The sequence below is a fragment of the Engraulis encrasicolus genome, chromosome 14 (genome assembly GCF_034702125.1).
Source record: "Engraulis encrasicolus isolate BLACKSEA-1 chromosome 14, IST_EnEncr_1.0, whole genome shotgun sequence".
Taxonomy (NCBI): domain Eukaryota; kingdom Metazoa; phylum Chordata; class Actinopteri; order Clupeiformes; family Engraulidae; genus Engraulis; species Engraulis encrasicolus.
In genome coordinates this window covers 44,064,954-44,087,453 of record NC_085870.1, presented here as the reverse complement: position 1 = coordinate 44,087,453, position 22,500 = coordinate 44,064,954, and the positions used below count along the sequence as shown (strand labels likewise).

Here is a 22,500-nt window from a genome sequence, read left to right as displayed (position 1 = left end):
CATGACACACCAGAGCTGTAATGTGATGAGGCAATTCAAACAGGTCAATATCAACTCCATAGCAAGTACAGTCAATTCATGGCAAAACGTCTTCAAAGACCTTGTCATTTCTGGTGTACACGTACAGTCAGTCTGCTTAGCCTTCAGGGCCCCTGGGTGCTGTGCTGTGGATCACCAGCCAGAGTAGAGGGAAGCGTGTTGGGGGTTTCAATTCCACAGTCCACCCCACATTATGTAATCTCTTGAGGGCAGAAGGGGGGGTGTCCCATTGGGATGGGGTGAGAGAGGGTTGGTTGGGCCTGGCTGTGGGCAGGCGGGTTGTGGGGGTTGAAAGCTGTGCTCAGAAGCTAGAAGGGGGAAGTGGTGCTTGAGGGGTGGGGTTGGGATTGGGGTGGCTGTGTGGGCATCTGAGGGTTGGAACGAGGAGCCGAGAGGCAAAGAAATAGCTGGGCTGCCTGTTTTGTGCGTGCGTGTGTGCATGTGTGTGTGCATTTTAGGGCAGTCTGGGATTCTGGGAGAGGGGGATATGGTGGGGGGTATCTTAAGTGGACAGGGGACAGGGACTTTGGGGTTATGCGAGGATCTGAGGAGACTTCTGCAGCACAGCACTGCTTCTGCACTCCACACAGCAAAGAAATGTCTTTCAGTTGTGGTGAGGGAAAGAATGTGTCTTCACACAACATGTTTTCAGTTAGTCTTTTTCAGACTTTTTGTTTTGTAGTCATGTTTTCTGCAGAGATTGAATTGATGGCTAACACGGACACAAAATCGCACACATATGTACACAGTACACACGCAGACACAGACCTACCCTCAATCACTGCAAGGTGTTTGCAGTTTATTTATATCTGAGATGTTCTGAGGAAGACCCACAGTACATGGCTGTGCTGATTTGCTGCAGACAAGAAATTATGTTCAAGGCTACCATTTATTGTTCTCCTGGCAAAAAGCAAATGCTGCCTCAGTGGTGGGTTTGTGCTTTTTTTCCCTTTCTTGTTTTATTTCATGCAGTCTTTGTTCTGTCTCTTTCTCTCCTTCTAATTCTTTTTTTCCCTCACTTACTCTGCATCATCACTCTCTCTCTCTCTCTCTCTGCTTCTCATTCTGTCTGTCTTTCTGACGGTCTCTGTCTCTCTGTCTTTTTCACTTTGTCTCTCTGCATGTTGGCAACCCCATCCCTTCGGTCTTCCTCTCCTACCGGCTCACCTCGTTTGCCACTTTGCTTGATGAGCCATTTGCATATCTCTGTTTTATAAGTGATATAATTAGTGCTCCCCTTTGAACAGATCAAACTGCTGGCTCAGTGGTTCCGTCCTTGCGTGTTATATTCTTCCCTTCCCTTCTTCCCTTTCCCCCCCTCAGCTCCATGTCATTTTCTGTGATTATAAAGGAATTTAAAGAAAGAAAACTCTCTCTTTAGAAAAAGTATTTCTTCTCTTTCTGTAAAGTAGCCCCTCCCATAAGGTAATACTACTCCATAAGGTAATGCTATTCCCATAAAGTAATAGTCTCATAAGGTAATGCTAGTCCCATAAGGTAATGCTAGTCCCATAAGGTAATGCTACTCACATAAGGTAATGCTAGTCCCATAAGGTAATGCTAGTCCCATAAGGTAATGCTACTCACATAAGGTAATGCTAGTCCCATAAGGTAATGCTACTCACATAAGGTAATGCTAGTCACACGAGGAACTGCTAGCGAGTTGATTTCCCGTCTCTACCACCACTCTGAACTGGTTGCCACAACACAGTTATTGTTACTGTACTGTGTACTCCATGTCAGCTGACTATTGTGCCTTCTCTTCCTTTTCTCCTTTCCTCTGTTTTCTTTCTCCTTACAAAGAGACACATATGGCTCATTCGGTAATGACTCGTGAGGGTTTAGTCTGCAGTCGGGGGAATGGCGGTTGTTCTGCTTTGTGTTATTCAGTATACTGTATAATGGTGTTATTTTCTTCACATTAGGCCATTGAATTGATAGAGCCATTTTCGGTTCGGTTGGAAATGTATCTGCCAAATGACGAGTCATTATAAGCATTCAGTGTATTTTCACTGGGGATCCAGGCGCGTGTGTGTGTGTGCGCACGTGTGTGCGCGTGTGCACGCACACACGGGTCACTGCATTCGAGCCTGAGAAAGTTGTCACCAAGTTTCTGTGTGGCTGTCGTAGACACTAAACATCATGTGATGTACCATTTCCTAGTATTTGTTTGTTTGCGGTTTCAGTGAAAGTACAGAATATGTGCGGACTTGTCGCGTGTGTGCGTGTCTGTGTGCGTGTGCGTGTGTGTGTGTGTGTGTGTGTGTGTGTGTGTGTGTGTGTGTGTGTGCGTGCGCGCGCTTACGTGTGTTGCGGCATGTGTGGCTGAATGGTTATGGGTCATTCCATGTCAATTCACACGCCTTCCCCACATGACCCTCTCCGATTTACCCGATATCTCACATACAGGTACCCTTTGATGTCAATTGAAAGAATACCAAGTATTAGCACCCTACGTCCAACGGTTGCAGAGATGAAGCCCTCCAAAGTTGGGGTGCCATGCCCACTTTTCAAGCCTGTGAATTGCATACAAAATTTACAAGCAGATTTTGACACCTCTGGTTTTAGTTTGAAGGAAGATACAGGCCTAAAAATCACCATGACCCCTCAATATGACCCTGTCTACCAGATGATGTACTTACGAATAACATGCCTTGACTATTTTTGGCTATATTAAGCCTTAAAAACTGAATTTGTGAAAAGCGTGATGAAGAGTCTTGCCATTTTGGGGTTCCATGTCTTCGAAACTATGTATGCTTTGGGAGTTATAATTGATTTTCCATCATATTTGGGAACTGTACAGTGTATTCCAAAAAAAGTAGGGCACTCTGCCTTTTAATGATGGAATAGGAGGGACTCAAAAACAGTTTTTGGACTAAATGTCCTTACGGTACCCTCTACTTCAGGCCTCAAATTAACCATGTGGGCACTTGATGAGTGGAACGCCCTTTTAACCCCATGTACAGTAGCACTGTATCAAACATTCAAGCTTGGAAAAAACTTTGTTTTTCAAAGTTCTTCATATTAATCTTGGCCTTCAAATTATGTTTGTGTCTATGTCTTATCACAGTGTCCGTTTTGTCTGCTGCCATCTGCTGGTCAAAAAAACGCAACAACAGTGTAATGTAAGAAAACAAAAGGGGCTGGAACATCTTGCCCATAATTTACCAATAAAGTAGCCTAGAAATCTAGACGCCCCTAGGAGTTGAGCTTGCTAGGCTACCAATAAAGCACTTTAATTCTACAGTATATTGCTATATATTAATTATGATTTTAACGAGCATTATGCAGAATGCTCAATTATGATTACATTTCTGACAGGACACCCCCACCCCCATGTCTGGTAGAAATGTAGTGCAGGGTGAGGCCATCTTGGGACTGGCATCATGATTGAGCATTAAGCAGTCACACTTAGGAAATTATTTAAACTATTACTATTCATCATGCTTGTTAAAATCAGAATTAGTACATAGCAATATACTGTATAATAATTACAGTGCTTTATTGGTAAATTACGGGCAAGATTTTCCAGCCCCTTTTGTTTTCTTACATTACGCTGTTGTTACTTTTTTAGACCAGCAGATGGCAGCAGACAAAACAGACACTGTGATAAGATATAGAGGACAAACATATACTTTGAAGGACAAGATTAATATGAAGAACTTGTTCCAAGCTTGAATGTTTGATACAGTGCTACTGTACATGGGGTTAAAAGGGCGTTCCACTCATCAAGTGCCCACATGGTTAATTTGAGGCCTGAAGTAGAGGGTACCGTAAGGTCATTTTGTCCCAAAGCTGTTTTTGAGTCCCTCCTATTTTATCTTTAAAGTCTGAGCGCCCTACATTTTTCGGAATACACTGTACAGTTCCCAAATATGATGGAAAATCAATTATAACTCCCAAAGCATACATAGTTTCCAAGATATGGAGCCCCAAAATGGCAAGACTCTTCAACACGCGTTTCACAAATTCAGTTTTTAAGGCTTAATATAGCCAAAAATAATCAAGGCATGGCATTTGTAAGTACATCATCTGGTAGACAGGGTCATATTGAGGGGCCATGGTGATTTTCAGGCCTGTATCTTCCTTCAAACTAAAACCAGAGGTGTCTAAATCTGCTTGTAAATTTTGTATGCAATTCACAGGCTTGAAAAGTGGGCATGGCACCCCAACTTTGGAGGGCTTGATCTCCGCAACCGTTGGACCTAGGGTGCTAATACTTGGTATTCTTTCAATTGACATCAAAAGGTACCTGTATGTGAGATATCGGGTAAATCGGAGAGGGTCACCTGGGGAGATTCTAGGGAATCATGTGAATTGACATGGAATGACCCTTATATGTGTGTTGGGAGAGGAAAATACGCCCTTGTTCTAGTTGCCCTTTAATGAATGGGTGTCAGGAAGAAATAAAGCATGCAGTGGATTGGAGGGGTGGGGCAGTACCACCTGTGAGCAAAAACACTTCCCCTGTGTGCGTGCGTGCGTGCGTGCGTGCGTGCGTGCGCGTGTGTGCGTTCATTCATGTGTTTACGTGTGTTTTTTGTCTCTTCCAAATCCATCCTCTCTTCTCTCGCTTACATGAAACTGTACAGAACAGGAGAGCCAAAGCCTTCTAGTATAGTCTGGCTCAAAGGGAGTCATGATGTCTATTGTTGCTTGGTGTACTTACTGTAAAAGTTAATTTTGTCTTCGAGTTGTATTAAGGCTCTTATATTACTGCACATGGCGTTGGAAAATATGCACGCACGCACACGTTAGCGTACACACACACGTACACACACACACGTGTACACACTCACACACACACACACACACACACACACACACACACACACACACACACACACACACACACACACACACACACACACACACACAGAAAGTGTTGAGTGCTGTTGCGTGTGATGACATTTAACACCGTGGGGAAAAGCTGCCTTCGCCTCAGCTGATGCGCCTTAGGTGGGATTGGGGAGGAGGGCTGGGATTGGGGGAGGAGGGGTGGCCTGGGAGGTGGATGCCCTCCCGCTGTGCCCCCGTCTCTCTGCCAGCTGACTAAGTACCTCCCAGAGGTGGCATATCCAGGGCAAGCAAAAGGAAGCCAGTGTGACACACGGAAGACGGCAGCGTGCATGGCACACTGTCTGGGAATATTTTGGCGCCAATGTTGTAGGTGATTTTTAGTAGCAGCTCCACCAAACAGGTTATGTTGTCAGTGGGTTTTTTTTAGCAGCTGCCTGAAGCAGGTTATATTGTCAGGTATATTTTTTAGGAGCTGCCTGAAGCAGGTTACGTTTTCTGTGGTTTTCATAGCAACACCTGAGACATTCTGAAATGTTGTAGCATGTGTGCTAGAATATGGTTAGGTCAATGGTATTTTTTGGACTCAAACACAACCTCAGGTACAACCACAGCTAATGCCCGTTAATGAATCAGTAATTTTTAAGTAATATATAGCCTACTGCAATGAATATGCTTCTTAGATAATCCACTAAAAACCAAAAACAAAAAAATAATTTAAGCCATACAATAGTAGCATTAGCTGTGCTCGCACCACCCTGACGAGTGTTACTACTAAAACGGCATTGACCCAGTACAAGGACTCAAGCGGATTTAAATGTTGGTGCTGATCTGAGCAGGCTTGGTGGAGGTGTGTGCTCTACAAATACTTTTCTTGCGTTTTGATCTCATATTCTGGTAGAGGTAATGCCACTATTTTCTGGAATATTTTTTTTTGCTTGATTATATACAAAACAGTCTTTCCATGTAAACAAAACAGAATTAGAATTCATTAATGTAACAAAGTTTGCACAAAAGTGACATTAGCTGTGGTTGCGCCAGCTTGACATCTCCCTTTGAAAACGTCCAAATGATCCAGACATGCTGCCTCATCACTGACACATTTACAGATGTGTTCATGAATTTCCACTGTCCTGATACATTAAATGAAATGAGAGTAACAGGGTCCAGCACACATTGCCAGATCTGACAAGTTGACAAGTTTCCACACCTGTGGACAATAAAGATTCAAATAAATACCCAGATCTTTCAAAGAAAGAAAGATCTGGGTCTCATCATAGTGAAATTCACACTTTACCTGGGCATGGAGCGCAATTATGGTCGATTCAGGGTGAAATGGAGAGATTTATCCCAAGGAGAGCTTTTCAACCGTGCCTGTCTGTAGGTCTGTGTGCCTTGGCCGAGACAGGCAAATGAGGTGTGTCTCCCTCCTCACCGCTGGAAATGCAAAGAAGGTCACATGCATAGACAGACATCTCCTGGATGAATGGTGTTTGCCTAAAACTGGGCTGGGCCGGAGTCAAAAACAGCAGACACACAAGCAGCGCTTAATAGCCCACAGACTAGACGAGGACCTTGAGAACATGACCATGGAAACATGACTTGTACAGTGCTTTGCCTTTGGTGTTTGCTGGCTGCGTTCTTGTATTGGGTTGCACTGGGTGGATGAGTAACGTCTGNGGGGGGGGGGTTTGGTTGCCAGATGGGGTCATCATGCCACATCTGAGTTGGGCGTCAGAGTGGTGTGGTGCAGCACGGTGTGGTGGATGGTTTGGCCCATGTGTGGCCAATCCCAGATAACCCCTCTCCAGTGCGAGCAAATGCCCTCGATGTTTGTAATTGGGCTTATTGAACCAGTTTTGTCATGTTTGGCTTAGACTCAGTGTGATGGAAGGATGGTGAGGCTTATGGTAACAAGGCAACAGGCACGCACAGCCATACAGAGACAAACACATCGACACAGGCCTTTAAGTAAAAAAACCTGAAGAAACACATCCACAGAAAAAAGTGGTATGTTACGTTTGTTCCTCAAAACCCAGAAAGAAATGAAGAAGAAGAAACTGATGAAGAAGATGAAGAAACTAATAAAAGCAAATGGGTAACAGCTTGTGCCTCTGGATTATGCTTGTTGTGTGTGTGCGTGCGTTCATCTGTGTTCATGTTCATGTTTGTGTGTGTGTGTGTGTGGTTTGTGTGGGTGTGTGTGTGCGTGTGCGTGCGAGTGTGTGTGTTTGTGCCATTGAGATGTGGCCTGTGGCAGTCTTTGTCACGGCTCCTCTGCCTAATGGCTTCAATCAGGCCCAATCAGCGAGGACACATCCCATCAAGCTTTTCTGCTGGAGACGCTACAGTGATGACACAAGAGCCGTGTGACACTCGGCCTGCCTGGCTGTCTGCCTGTCTTCCTGTCTGTCTCCCTGCTTGCCTGTTTGGCTGCCTGTCTGTCTCTCTCCCTCTCATAGTTTTTCTGTTTGGACTCTGTTGGGCACTGTTGTGTAACGGCTGGTTCGCTTGCATGAGAACAGCGGCTCGGAAAAGTTAATGGAGGGAATGGGGAGGGGGGGGGGGGCGAAAAGGTTGTCGACTGAAATACAAAGCAGATGCAGGCTTCGCAGATGTGCGAGTCACGGGGGCTTGGCCCTTGTACCTCTCAGAATGAAGTCTTGATTTTTTCCCCCCACTGTTGCTTGGGAAACACAGCAGCAGCCCTCTGCCATACACATCACAGATGCATGACTCCCGTGCCCTCTGGCCCTCTGCTCATCCCACGGGGCACAGATGCAATTGGAATCCATGAAGGTGTGAGAAGAATCCATCACACTGGTGGTCAGGGCAAATGTCTACAGGGCTATTTTTCACCCTGACTTTGAAAACCTGATACTGATACTTTATGCTAGCCTGATTATCATCGACTTTCAAATCTCTTCGAGACTTGTTCTGACCAAGAGCACAACTATTAACATTTTCCCAAACTGCATGGTCGCCATGCCTCCCTTGGTTTGCTAATGGTCTGACAAAATGGGAGGAGTTCCTGATTTTTTGGGAACTCAAAAACTATATTGTTTTGCTCTTGGCCTGACCAGAAGCAGCGCTAAAGGTGTTTCGTCACTAGGAGGGCACGGCCTGGCTAACTTTATGCACCGTTTGCTTCAGCATGGCCACCATTTTGCCTCTGATGTCCGTATCATATCTGTGCACATTACGGCATCTTTCCATTTTTTTCCCCAAAAAACTTGCCTACTTTAGTGTGAGGTCTATTCGTTGGAGCTTGATGATTTCAGCTGGCAGGCTGTCTGCATAGCTTGTCGTACACTGCGGGTTCATGGCAAAAGCGAGAGGAGGAGTACAAGGAGGTGGATGAAGAGGAAAGGAAAAGGAAAAGGAAGAGAGGCGGGGGGAGAGAGAGGGATTGGCTGGCGCCTCGTGCGGAATGGCGCTATGTGTGTGCTAATCTCAAGACATGTCGGCTTAGCCCGCGGGCGTCTTAGCACCAAGTCCACTGACAGCAGACAGCCGTTTGCGGTCTGCAGTGGGGTGGGGGGGAAGAAAGCATTAAGGCAAGCTCACTTAAGGTGTCAGCTGCCAGAATCTTCTCTCTCTCTCTCTCTCTCTCTCTCTCTCTCTCTCTCTTACTCCCCTCTCCCTCGTTTTGTCTCTTTTATGTACTTGAAAGAAAAAAGCTCCCAAATTATACCACTCACAAGGAAGTTGGAACATGGGAAGCTCCATGTTCCATGAGTTCACTTTGAATAAGTGCCAGTAGATCGTTATCTCTGCATGTTTTGATTGTGCAGTCTCGACTCTGATAGGCCGCTCTGAAAGGAACCTGGGAAAGGTATTGTTCAGAGGCTCTGCTGCTACATACAGTAAGTGCCTTGCAGGAGTTTTACTTTGTCTGAACTCCACGTATAGTTACCCATGCCAGTAAATGGCTTTCACAAATTGCCTGGCTGCAAGGATGACACAAACCCATGTTAGACCTATCAGTCTTTTGTGAGCATGGTCCTTAAGAAAAACAACAGTCATACTGTACATTTGGGGAGCATTGTTTCAAGCTGCACTGTACTCCGGCATATAGCAATTGAAATGAGCAATCAGAGATGGCAGTCTGTCCTCCTGGCCAACACTAGATACACATGATGTGTAGTGTTTGATGGCCACGGCATATGAGATGCAAATACCACACACACACACACACACACACACACACACACACACACACACACACACACACACACACACACACACACACACACACACACACACAATCAGACAGGTTCATTGCAATACCTACGGTAGGGTGGCCAAACCCCCCCGGGAGGCCAGGCAATTACATCCTATTGGTTGCTATTAGCATAATTATCTGTTACCGTGTAGCTATTTATTGATCTCTCATGCCATGAGCTATTATCTTTTGGGTGAGGAATATACAACGCGATCCTGATTTGCAGCTACTGTTATTTGAGGGAGCTTGACCCTTCACCTATAAGGGAGTCATGTGCAGTGTGAGTGACAATATCCATTATTCGCAGGCTTAGTCATTCCCATGGGTTTAACTACATATGTGAGAGTGGGGGGCTTTTCTTTTGCTTGGCATGTGTCTGACTTATCAAACCATTTTGCCCGCCAGATGCCTCTCATTTTGGCAGAAAAGTTCAACAACAAATGCAGGTACCACAAAATGAGAGGAACGCAGAGTGTAATTAAGTTGCACTGGAGCAAAAGGAAATAAATAAACAAAAGAAATGTTCTTGTTTTGGTTCTGGGCGTCTTTCAGGTGTTAAGCAAGGCTTATCTCATTGGCCTTGCAGTTTTCCCATGGGAAATCAGATGCACACATGTGTACCTTCCACCACATTGCTGAGTCAATTCTTGGCCTCTACATCAGGAAACAACATTACTCAACAGCCGGTATCTGTTTTTAACATCTGGTTTCTGCGTCCCAGTCTTACTCATTTGTTTTCCCTCAATAACTCACTGCTCTTTTCTCTGAATCTCTGTTATTAACAGTGCTGAGCTCTCTCTGTCTCGTCTCCATGTTTGTCTTTTTGTCTCTCTGTGTGCAGGTGCATTGTAGATGACCCATTAACCTTGGCTACTAATTATTTGTTTGTTAATATGTTTGTTTGTTTGTACTTCGTAGAACTCAGACAGAACTGAGCCGATTTTTATGAAATTTAGTGGGATGATTGGTCATAACTCAAGGAACAACCGATTAGTTTTTGGGAGTGATTGGGTCAAAGGTCAAAGGTCAAGGTCAAAATGTTTGTTTGTACTTCGTGTAACTCAGACAGAACTGAGCCGATTTTTATGAAATTTAGCGGGATGATTGGTCATGACCCAAGGAACAATCGATTAGTTTTTGGGAGTGATTGGGTCAAAGGTCAAAGGTCAAGGTCAAAAACGTAAATTGAGCCGATTTTTATGAAATTTAGCTGGATGATTGGTCATGACCCAAGGAACAATCACTTACTTTTTGGGAGTGATTGGGTCAAAGGTCAAGGTCAAGGTCACGAAAAGGTCAAAAACGTAAATTGAGCCGATTTATATGAAATTTACTGGGATGATTGGTCATGACCCAACGAACAATCGATTACTTTTTGGGAGTGATTGGGTCAAAGGTCAAGATCAAGGTCACGAAAAGGTCAAAAACGTAAATTCGGCCGATTTTTATTAAATTTACTGGGATGATTGGTCATGACCCAAGGAACAATCGATTACTTTTTGGGAGTGATTGGGTCAAAGGTCAAGGTCAAGGTCACGAAAAGGTCAAAAACGTTTTTCTTGGCCAAGCACTATATGCCAGAACAACGTGTGCATTCGGAATTGAATAAGAGGTCAAGACTGGGCCAAATATGTAATATTACAATATTCCGGTCCGATTTAAATGAAACTAACACCAAAATTTGGAGAATGTTATGCCCCACACTCTGAAGATGGCCAGAACTAGAAGGGGCACTCGGTAGAAAAATAAGTGGTGTAGGCGAAGGTTTGCGCTCTACCGAGTGCCCATTCTAGTTTGAATATTGTGTCCATGTGATGCGAGGAAGAACTTCCACTTGCTCCACTGCCTGCCCTTGGATGGAAAGTGGCTGGAACAGAGTAAATGTCTTGTCTCTACCCCACATCATAGTTCCTCTGTCTAAAGTAAATGAACCATGTTGTGATCAGAGTTGCAGATGGGAGGTCTAATTTAGACCTATATGCATATTGACATTCAGCATTATAAACTGAATGAATGAATTTCTTTTTCTTGATGAAGGTCTGAGACAAAAACATTGTTAACAAGGAATGCAATCAGAGACTACGGACCTCCGACAAGGAAGCTGTTTGATAGAACATTTGACTGTTACACCCTACTTTTTAGAAACTGGAATGTGAAAATCTGCCCCATCCCGGTGAAGAATATTCACCACCAAAATTTAACCACTTGTTCCTTGTCATTTCCGACAACTCTACACAGTTTCATCCAAATTGGTTCATAACTTTGAGTTATCCTGCTGGCAGGCAGGCAGGCAGGCAGGCAGGCAGGTAGGTAGGCAGACAGACAGACAGACAGACAGACGCAACGGAAAACATAACCTCCTTGGCGGAGGTAATAACTAAGTTGCTGCAAAATGGCCAGTGTTCGGGAAGTTTCAAAGCTTTTATTGATCTAACACGGTTGTCCATGTCACCCAAGCCCAGGCTCACACTGGCCATGTGACGTGTCTTTTCTCTCGAGGAGTTCCACGCGCCAGGCAGCGGGTCCACAGGTCAACCGACCTCCCCCTGACTAACACAAAGGTTCCTTCCCAGGCTAATCGTCTTCCTGCAGGCCCCATGTGATCTGGTCCACACATCAAGAAGCTTAAGGTCTCAAGGCACACCAGTCACAGCACACCAAGGCCACAGTCCATTCCAAAGGCTATCTGGATATTTTCATGCAGGCAGTGGAAAAACGGCGCTGCCTGCCGAAGTGCGTCAGGACGTCATGCAATGATGTAAAAATGTTTGGACTTTGTAAACAGTGGTGTTGAAGGTACTCTGGTTTCAAAATGTGGAACAGGTTTAGGCAGCTTGGATGTTTGGCAGTGTTTTCCCTCCTTCTACATTGCCCATCATTAAGATGACTCTGGTAATGCTTTTGTCTTACCAACAGGAGCTCAAGTCAAGGACAATATAACCACTAGGCCACCATTCGAAATGCCAATGGCTTCAAACTCGCTTGCATGGTTACAGGGTTTCCCCCCTCAATGTTTCTCTGGCTTTTGTGTCCGTTGGAGCTGAAAATAATTGAGGCAATCAGGTCAAACTTGCATTTCTCCTGATTGCAAAATGTTATTTTGGAGGCCAGTGCTTGGATAATTGAATATCCGGATAAACGTTTGCAGCCTATCTGTACCAATGGACCTAATATCCCCATGTATGCACCGACAATGGTTATTGTGCTTGGCCTAATTATATACTGTTGGGAAATGTTGTGCTGCTGTAATGCAATTGTGTTAGAGTTGTGGCTCTATGGTATTAAAATGTGTTGTATTCTATTGTTGTAGTCACACACACACACACACACACACACACACACACACACACACACACACACACACACACACACACACACACACACACACACACACACACACACACACACACACACACACACACACACACACACACACACACACCACGAGCACCACTTGAACTGTATTTATTTTTCTGGACCAACTCCTGCTGTTCAACTGAATGGTCTCCATAGTGTAGAAGACCTTTCAGGCAGACTTCCAAAGTAAAAGAAAAAACCTCCAGAGCAGTTGGAGAGTTCAGAGCTTGGCCATGGTATGCCGCATCACCTTGTAATAAAGACCCTTAAAAAAACTGTCACCAGGAGGTGATCAGAGCAACACTGAAATAATGTTGGGTAACACTTTATAATAATGTTCCTTAGTAAAGACTCAGTAAATAATTAACTAATGATGAATAAAACATTAACAAATGTTTTTTATTATTAACTAAGCTTTATTAATGCTTTATAAAATATCTACAAATGATATATTCAAGATTTTACACACCTTATAACAGACTATTTTATTCATTTACAAGCAACTTGTAAATGTTTGATAAATATGAAATATTAATATAACATTTCCTAGTCATTTACAAGCATTTGTTTACATTTCCTAATCATTTACAAACGTTTGTTAATGTTTTGTTCATCAATAGTTAATTATTTATTAAGTCTTTATAATGCTTTTTTGCATCCATTATTCTAAAGTGTTACCTAATGTTGTTGTTTGTTGGTCCATGTCCAACCAGAAAATTGCATGCAAATCCGCTTCTGTGCTATGCGCAGCATCACTACCTAACAAATAAGCAAATAGACAAACGCAAATGCAGGCAGAAAAGCACAGCTCAGGGAGCAAAGGAACTTTTCCAGAACTGGGTCATGGGGGGACCTGCTTCGTTTGCATGGCGGCGCCCGGAGTTGAATAAGCAGGTTTCTGGCGTCATCCACAGGCCTCAGACACCCCTCAGCGGGACTTTAAAAAGGGCCCGTCTGATTCACATTATCAGTGCGTTTGTCACTGAAGCCGTGCCAAGTCGGGGCAAGAATAGAGCTCTGTGGCTCAGGCTGCTCTCCTTCCTGTGCATGGGGTGACATGCCCCCCCCCTCTCTCTCTTTTGCTCTCTCCCCCTGTCGCTCACCTTTTTCAACCGCTATACTATACATACTTTTTTTAAAACCTTTTCTGTAAAACGTTTCTTCTTCCATCTTTCTTAATATTACATTTTGTATTCTGTGCGTTTTATTTCACCCATTATTCAATATCCCCTTCTCTGTATCTCTTTCTATCTCCTTCAACCTTTCTCTCTCTCTCTCTCTCTCTCTCTCTCTCTCTCTCTCTCTCTCTCTCTCTCTCTCTCTCTCTCTCTCTCTCTCTCTCTCCCTGTCCGTCACGGCTTCCTTATGATTTTTAAAAAATGGGTCAGCAGATGTTGTGGAGTGATGCAGGGAGAATGAGAGGGTTGCAAGAGAGCAACTTTAGCCAAAACTAACAGCTTGGCTTTGTGTTTAGGCAGTACCGGGAGATATGGACCTCAAAGACACAAGCTCCACAACAGGGGACAGTCACTTTCGGTTACTTTCCTACTCTTTGATTTTCCTTTAGATTCCAGCTTTTAGACTTAGTTTAAGTAGCATGAGACTCAAAAGGTAAGAAAGGCACCAAGGACACTCGCTGCTGAGCCTCCATACCTTTAGCTTTAACTTGAAAAGACGTTTTTATAGATCGCATCTGTCGAGATACTTGGATGAGCCGTTTGTGCCAAGAGTAGGTCTATTCACTTGAAGTAGGCCCTGATCGGGCTCTTCAAATAATGTTCTCCACATATCCCCCCAACCTACTTTCTTGCATAATCATGGAGGGAAAATGCCACAGTAAGCCCAAACAAATTGGAGGCTCTCTCGCTTCTTAAATAATGATTTGAACAAGGCACAAGGCATTACCTGGCTGGCTGGATGGCTGGCATTGCATTCACTGTACGGAAAACATTGTTCTAAGTTTTCTAAGTGTTCTAAGCAAGCCAGTGTTCTCATTGCTCTCTTCTCACTTCTCCACCTTTCGCCGGCAGCTGGATGTTTTTCTTCTTGCACTATGAAGCATATTCTTGCACGCTCCCGTTGAGCACTTACTAAATCAGTGTGGCAGACTTCCAAACAGACTCAAATCTACAGTAGGATGAATCAGAATAACACAGGACTTCTATTTCCCACAAGCAGCACCATGTTTCATTACTGTGTTAGAACTCTGTGCTTTGTGTGTGTATTTGTGTGTTTGCTTTCGGGCATGTGTGTGTGTGTGCGCGCAAGCAGAGCACCGTGGAGGTAAACAATGAGTTCATGTGAAGCTGGCGATCAAACCGACATTAAGGCTCAACAGCACATTGTTAACATGGCGGTAAATCACAGCGTTGTCATAGTTTAAGCATCAGTGTGTGGTGAGGATGATTATAAACACTCTCACACACACCACTTCTGGAGGAGCAGAGGTGACATTCCCTTCCCGTGCGTTACAGTAAGTGAAACCGCAGTGCTATTTCGCAATGGCAGGAGAAGTGATTTGAAGGAGAAGGTTGAGCAGAGGATGCGCAGTGAAGCGAAATTACAGTGTGATGGCGGCCACATCATTTAAACAGGGATTTGTTGTGCCTCCCAGCTAGTCATTTCACAAACTCATTTTCTGTTTGCGCCGCGAGGCCCTCTGCTGTACCCTTGACGGTGGGCTAGAGGTGGCTATGTTTTTAGGAGTGTTGAGGGGTGTTTTGGGGGTTGGTGGTGGTGGTGGTGGTGGTGGTGGTTGCAACCTGCTTGTTGCATACCTTGTTTTACTGCTGGTTTTGACGAAAGCCTTACAGATAAATGTCTTTCTTACTTGCTTAATAGATTTAGATTTAAACTATATTTAGCAATAATACAGTATGTCTAACTCTTCTTCTTCATACTCACTCCTACACATAGTCATTGTTAATAATTACTGGTAACCCTTTCGGGGCCACTGTGGCTCAGAGGGCTAAAGTGCAGTACCATAAATCCGGGGACCCATATTCAATTCCCACCCGAGATCATTTCCTGATCCTTCCCTTTCGCTCTCTCAATACTTTCTACTCACTTCCTCACACCGTCCTATCCAATTAAGACCCAAAAGCCCAATTATCTTTAAAAAAATCTTTCATGTACTTCTTTATCCACATTATAGAGTTTGAATGGTGATTTCTGGAGTTATCGTGTGATAAGCAAATGTTGTTCACAAGTTGCCCATCTTTCTATGCATCTAGTACAATCAAAGATGCCGTGTGTCTGAAAAGTACAGGTGCTGGAAAAAAAATAAATGTATTGTATGCATATGACATACAAATGATGACAGTTATGAAGAGCAGATGTTTGGAAACCTTTACCTATGGTAATTAAAAAGATGAACAGAAGCAAAGTGTAGCCTACAGACATTCCATTGTATTTCATATCTAGCACAATTTGAAAATGCCCCATTGTCTGATACTATATGTAGATGACTTGGTAATGCATCACAGTTTCTGCCTCTGTCCCGCATGATTTTAAAGAATCATATTCTCATATTCTCTAAATAGCACAGAACACATCACTGCTATCCTCCATGCAAGCAGGAAAGCATAGTGAAAGTAAAAAATCTGTTTAGCGCTCATGTGATCTAAAGTTGGTTATGGTACAGTGGCATGGTAACAGCACATGACTGAGCTTCTACTCGCTTGAGTCTACAATCCTCTGCTGAGCGTTTTCTATTTCTTCTTTTCCATTGTTCTGATTGGCGTAAGGCAAGCAACTTATTGTACAGTTGTCAGGTCACGCTACTAGCTCGGCACGTGTGTGTGTGTGTGCGTGTGTGCGTGTGTGCGTGTGCGCGTGTGTGCGCGCGTGCGTGTGTGCGTGTGCACGTGCGTGCGTGCGTGTTTATGAATGGAGGGCTTAGGGGTGTCCGTGCGTGTCTAATCTGTCAGGCATAACGGCATGACTGCTCCTGTAAGTTAGGGGCACGTTTGCATGGCAGTGGCACTCGTCGTCCCCCACCCGCTAATCATGGTAGCAATGTTAATACTTCATAGAGCTACTTTGTGTGTGTTTCTTTGTCATTCCTTGCCCCCTACCCTTACAAAGTGTGAGGATGATGTGAATAATTTCATTTGAAAAAATAGTGACTCCAATAGCGATAGCTGTGATTTTTAGCCTTAGGCTTCAAAAGTTTTCAGCGTAATCGCTACAGCACAAAGTATCCGAGCTCTATTAGGTGGATCTCACTCTAACTCGGTTGAGGATTAGTGAAATCTCATGTGGCACTATAGCAATGTCCTTCATGTTATTACCAGTGCTACGCTAAGGTCATGACATGTAGAATAACATTGTACTTATTCAAAGCGTGTGTAAGCTAGACATAGAGAGAACATTGGCTTTATTTTCTTTAGGCAGCAATCATACAATCATGATATAAAAATGATCTGTAACATTGTGTAGTGATGAGGAGTAGAATTGCTCCACCAGGACCTGAACCTGGATCTTCAAGGGTACCAAACTGGGGCTCTGACCCGCTACCCTAAAGAGCCGGGTTTGTTAGCATGACAGTTACAATTTACAACCGCAAACCTTGACGTTCACTCCATGACTCATTGCTACATGTTCAATTAGTTAAAACTTGGTACATAAACAGGTATGTAGTATGAAGTTTGTAGTTTTGGGTATTACAATAAATAACATGGTGAAACACTATTGTATTATGCACTTTGAATACACTGCTCATGAAAAGTAAATGTACATATGTGCTTGTGTCCTCTACAGGTCCCCATATCCGGGTGTCCAAATGCCCCCCTAATGAGTACCAGTGCCAAGGGACGGAGCTGTGCATCCACATGAGCAAGCTGTGTGACGGTGTCCCCGACTGCACTGATGGAGGAGACGAGGGACCCCACTGCAGAGGTGACGATGATAGCTATTCACAGACATACAGACAGAAAGACAGAGAGGCAGACTCACACATAGACAGAGAGAGACCGGTGCATACAGAGATGCACATAGACACAGAAATACAGACGGACATATACATGTAGAATGACAGAGACAGAGATAGAGACACAGACAGAGACACAGACAGAGACACAGACAGAGACACAGACAGAGACACAGACAGGCAGACACAGACAGGCAGACACACAGACAGACACACAGACAGACACACAGACAGACACACAGACAGACACACAGACAGACACACAGACAGACACACAGACAGACACACAGACAGACACACAGACAGACACACAGACACAGACACAGACACAGACACAGACACACTTAAATGACTAAGCTGCTGCCTATACTATCAGCCTGCAACTCCACGCAGCAGCGTCACTGTGGTGGTTTTCTGGCCAGAACGACTCCCTACACTACGCCCTTCTCACAAAGACGGGTGTGGGAAAAGGGAGCTAGTGTGCTGAATGCATTTGATATCCTTCAACTGATACAGCATATTTTGTTCCATATCTGTGTGTATGTGGCTTCCAATGGAATCCTTTGGATTTCAACAAAGTCACACTGGAGTTGTTTTCCTGGGAATTGTTGAAGAGAGAGAGAGCGAGAGAGAAAAAGAGAGGGTGAGACGGTGAGAGAGCGAGAATGGGACATGCACACCTACCACAACATTGCAGAAACGTTCTCGTATACACGCATGTATATACAGTAGACATCATACATACTGTATGAACAGACATCAACAAACAGACAAAGACGTAGAAACAGATGACAGATTTCACAGTGAAAAAGGGAAAGAAAGTGTGTGTGTGTGTGTGTGTGTGTGTGTGTGTGTGTGTGTGTGTGTGTGTGTGTGTGTGTGTGTGTGTGTGTGTGTGTGTGTGTGTGTGTGTGTGTGTGTGTGTGTGTGTGTGTGTGTGTGTGTGTGTGTGTGTGTGTGTGTGTGTGTGTGTGTGTGTGTGTGTGTGTGTGTGTGTGTGTGTGTGAACACCGCCTTTGATGCAGCCATCACTAACTGCTTCTCAGACACACCCCTCACACCCTAGGCGTTTATGAGCACTGAGTCGACTGATTCACTGTGTGTGTGTGTGAGAGAGAGAGGGAGAGACAGAGAAGGAGGGAGAGAAGTCAGTGTGAATGTCACATCTGTTTATGGGAAAAGGCTGGTCTCTCTGAGGTGAGGAACTCTCTGTCTCTCTCTCTCTCTTTCTCTCTCTCTCTCCCTCTTTCTCTCTCTCTCTCTCTCACACACACACACACACACACACACACACACACACACACACACACACACACACACACACACACACACACACACACACACACACACACACACATAAACACACAACCGATATTAGTACACGCACAGGAGAAACCGTTTCAGGGCAGACACGCAGACTTGCCTCTGATGTTTCCTTGTTTCCCCTCTTCCCTTCCCTCTGATGCTGTGGGACGTGTGTGGCATTCCTCATAAATCTCCACTGATTCCCACAGGCAGCACTCTGCATACGCAAACATACACAATCTCTTGCACACATAAGCACTGTTTCACACACACAACATCTCTCGTGACCAGGCGCGGAGCTATGGGGGGGGCAAGCGGGGCATTTGCCCCTGGGCCCAGGGCCCTCCTGTATGGGTGTTGGGTCCCTATTGAGACCATGGCAGGCCGTATGGTGGGCCCTATCAGTGTTTTGTCCTTGGGCCCTGTGTGCAATTGTTCCGCCACTGCTCCTGACACACATGTCAAACTTAATGGTAATTATATCCTCTTACAGTAGTTTGTTTCCCACACACACACACACACACACACACACGCGCACGCGCGCGCGCACAAGCACACACACGCAGATGTGCACTCAAAGTACTGAGCTGAAATTAAATGAAGGTCTGGTGAATAACAGTATTCTTAAGTGCATTTTTCCAACATCAAAGCCAACATCCAAAGAAAGGATTATACTTCAAATGGATTAATTAAGGCTAAGTTACACACACACACACACACACACACACACACACACACACACACACACACACACACACACACACACACACACACACACACACACACACACACACACACACACACACACACACACACACACACACACACACACACACGGATGTTTCAAGGCAAATAAGTCACAACAGTTGGATTTCGTGTGACTTTGTGGGAGAGAGTTTTTCACTTTAATTTTATGCAGCGCAGTAACCCTTCAGACTGCTGTACTCTTTCACTGGTGTTCACCAGCATGTTGACATATCTGCCGCATCCCACCATTTATGTGCTGTGTGTTGACAGACATTGCATGTTGTTCCATTTGTTGGATTTTATTGTATGCCTAGAAGTATTTCAGTTGCCCACACTGCAACAGTTACTGAAGTGTCTCTTTTGCTATTCGTCTTGCTTTTGCTTTCTCGCAATCTTTCTTTCTTTCTATTTACATGTTTTTTTTGCTTCCTTGCTTTGTTTATTGCTTTCGTTGTTGCTTTCTTTCTTTCTCTCTTCGTGTCTCTCTGTCCTTCTCTCTTTCTCTCTTGCCTGTCTCAGGCACAGACAATCCCATGCATGCTAAACCTCTGCCTGTCTCTCTTGGTCTCTGTCATCCTGAGTCATTCCCCCCACCTTTTAATTAGCCCCAGCCCTTCACCATTCTCCGTTTGCTCACAGCATGACACAGACACAGCACAGCACAGACGCAGAGAGACACAGACGCAGAGAGACACAGACGCAGAGAGACACAGACGCAGAGAGACACAGACGCACAGACGCACAGACACAGACACACACAGACACACACAGACACACACAGACACACACAGACACACACAGACACACACAGACACACACAGACACAGACACAGACACACACAGACACACACAGACACACACAGACACACACAGACACACACAGACACACACAGACACACACAGACACACACAGACACACACACAGACACACACACAGACACACACACAGACACACACAGACACACACAGACACACACAGACACACACAGACACACACAGACACACACAGAGACACAGACACACAGAGACACAGAGACACAGACACAAAGGGGTATAGCACAACACAAATTGGGAGGGAAAGTGGAAAACAGCGATCCTAGCGGTTACGTTCCAAACACCAGGGTGATCCTATTGAAACTCCCATAGACAAGTTTTTAAAAAAATCCCACAAAGATATGACTTGGAACTATAACACCAGACACATTTTTCAGCGTACACAATAGCATGAACTACTACCTGTGAAAATCTCAAGTCATTTTTTGCCCTTTTAAGAAAAATAGAAATTGTGCCAATCTGGTCGGAAACGGACTACAGCTCCCAGCATGCTGTGCTTCGCGCCTCGTTGACAACACAGAGAAACAAATGAACGCGAACGAACGCAAGTTCTTCGCATATCTTCACATTCTTGTAATCCTATGAGTTCCACATTGTCTTCTTATTACACATATATACACGCGATCATTTTGGTATGGTTTTAAATTCTCTAGTAGATATGATGGCTTCTGTGGTGACGAGTAACCACCTCTCTGGCTCATGTTTGGCTATGCTAATTTGGCTATGCTAATTACATGGAGTAAACAAGCCACACATGCCAGTCAGTGTAGTTCTGTATTAGCTTTTTAAAGAATATTAAAATCAGCTCAGATCAGTGAAAAACCGAACATTTTACCACCTGGTTCGATAAAACGGGCCAACATGCCCATAATATGACTGCCACTACTTCTACTTCGTCGTCAGGGCCGAGATGTAATTTTTCAAAGAAAAAAAACATTCATTTGTTGCAGGGGGTTGGAACGTTGCCAGCAGGGGGCGATGAGATTACTTTCCCTCCCTATAGGAGTGCACAACACAACCCAGCACACAGTATGGCGTAACAGCACTGGACAGATAGGCAGATACAGCACTGCGCATCACATCACGGATAGGTAGCACAGCACAGGTAGATGCGCACAACAAGGCATTGCACACAGCATGGCAAAGATTAAGGGCCTCCGCACACTGGGTCCGACAAAAATGCGGAGCACTGCTCTGCCAACGTTCGATTCCACTGTTTTCAACACAACCCCACACACCGCCGTCGACGTCCACGGATGACGGCTGCCGGTTACACCAGAGCTCTATTTTGTCGGAGCCACCCCTTGTTTATCCACGCTCTGTTGTGATGAAATCGACCATTCAATGTAGGGCTGCACAATTATGGAAAAAATCATAATCACGATTATTTTGGTCAAAATCATAATCACGATTATTAATCACGATTATTGATTTTTGCAGATTTTTTTGAAAATTATAACAAGATGAAATATAACCAAGAATGAATTACATACGGGATAAGCAAAATAAAATGAATTGTAATAATTATGTAAAGGCAATAGCATGACATTTAGGTGGACAGATTTCTGGCCTGAAACACCAGCCTGTCAGTATGTTCTGGCTTCAAGGACGCTCTCAAAAGTAGGTCACTATTGCCACGATTAAATCACGATTAAAATCACGAGTTCGATTTCACTTTTATCACAATTTTGATTATTTTTCGATTAATTGTGCAGCCCTATTTCAATGTTTACAGCACGTCTGCGCCAGGGTCAAAGACGTCCAAAAAGGAATTGTCATTCAGTTAAACGGATACCTTCTGCTGACTGTAGAAAAACATGACTCTTTTTATTTATTTTTTTTCCAGTGAATTCATGAAAGCCTTGTCTGTCATCCATTCACTTGAAAGAATTGAAAAATCTTGTTTTTTTACAGTTACAGTCAGCAGAAGGTATCCGTTACACTGAATGACAATTCCTTTTTGGACGTCTTTGACCCGCCAGTGTGCTGGGGTAACCGGAAATTGTCGGAACCGATAGTGCTCCGCAGTGTGGTCGGGAACCGATGTTCGGAGGGCCTAGTAGAACAGCACAGCATACTGTAGATAGACAGAGGCAGCATAGCACGCCGCAGCATGGATAGATGTGCACAACACAACACAGCACAGCACATAGTACGGCAAAGATGGGCGGACCATCACAGTACAGAAAGGCAGAAAGAGCACAGCACAGGAAAACGGGATATTGAGACACACCCCACAATCAGATAGCACCGCACACATACAGTA

At 44.4% G+C, this 22,500-nt stretch overlaps 1 protein-coding gene across 1 annotated transcript in view; it reads left to right on the top strand.

The window, feature by feature from the left end:
• Positions 1–22,500, top strand: part of LOC134462691 (low-density lipoprotein receptor-related protein 1-like) — a 260,688-nt gene that overhangs the window by 46,261 nt on the left and 191,927 nt on the right. Inside the window, exon 3 of the mRNA XM_063215836.1 lies at positions 17,180–17,317. Coding sequence (XP_063071906.1) covers positions 17,180–17,317 — 138 coding nt within the window. The remainder of the gene's footprint in view (positions 1–17,179; positions 17,318–22,500) is intronic.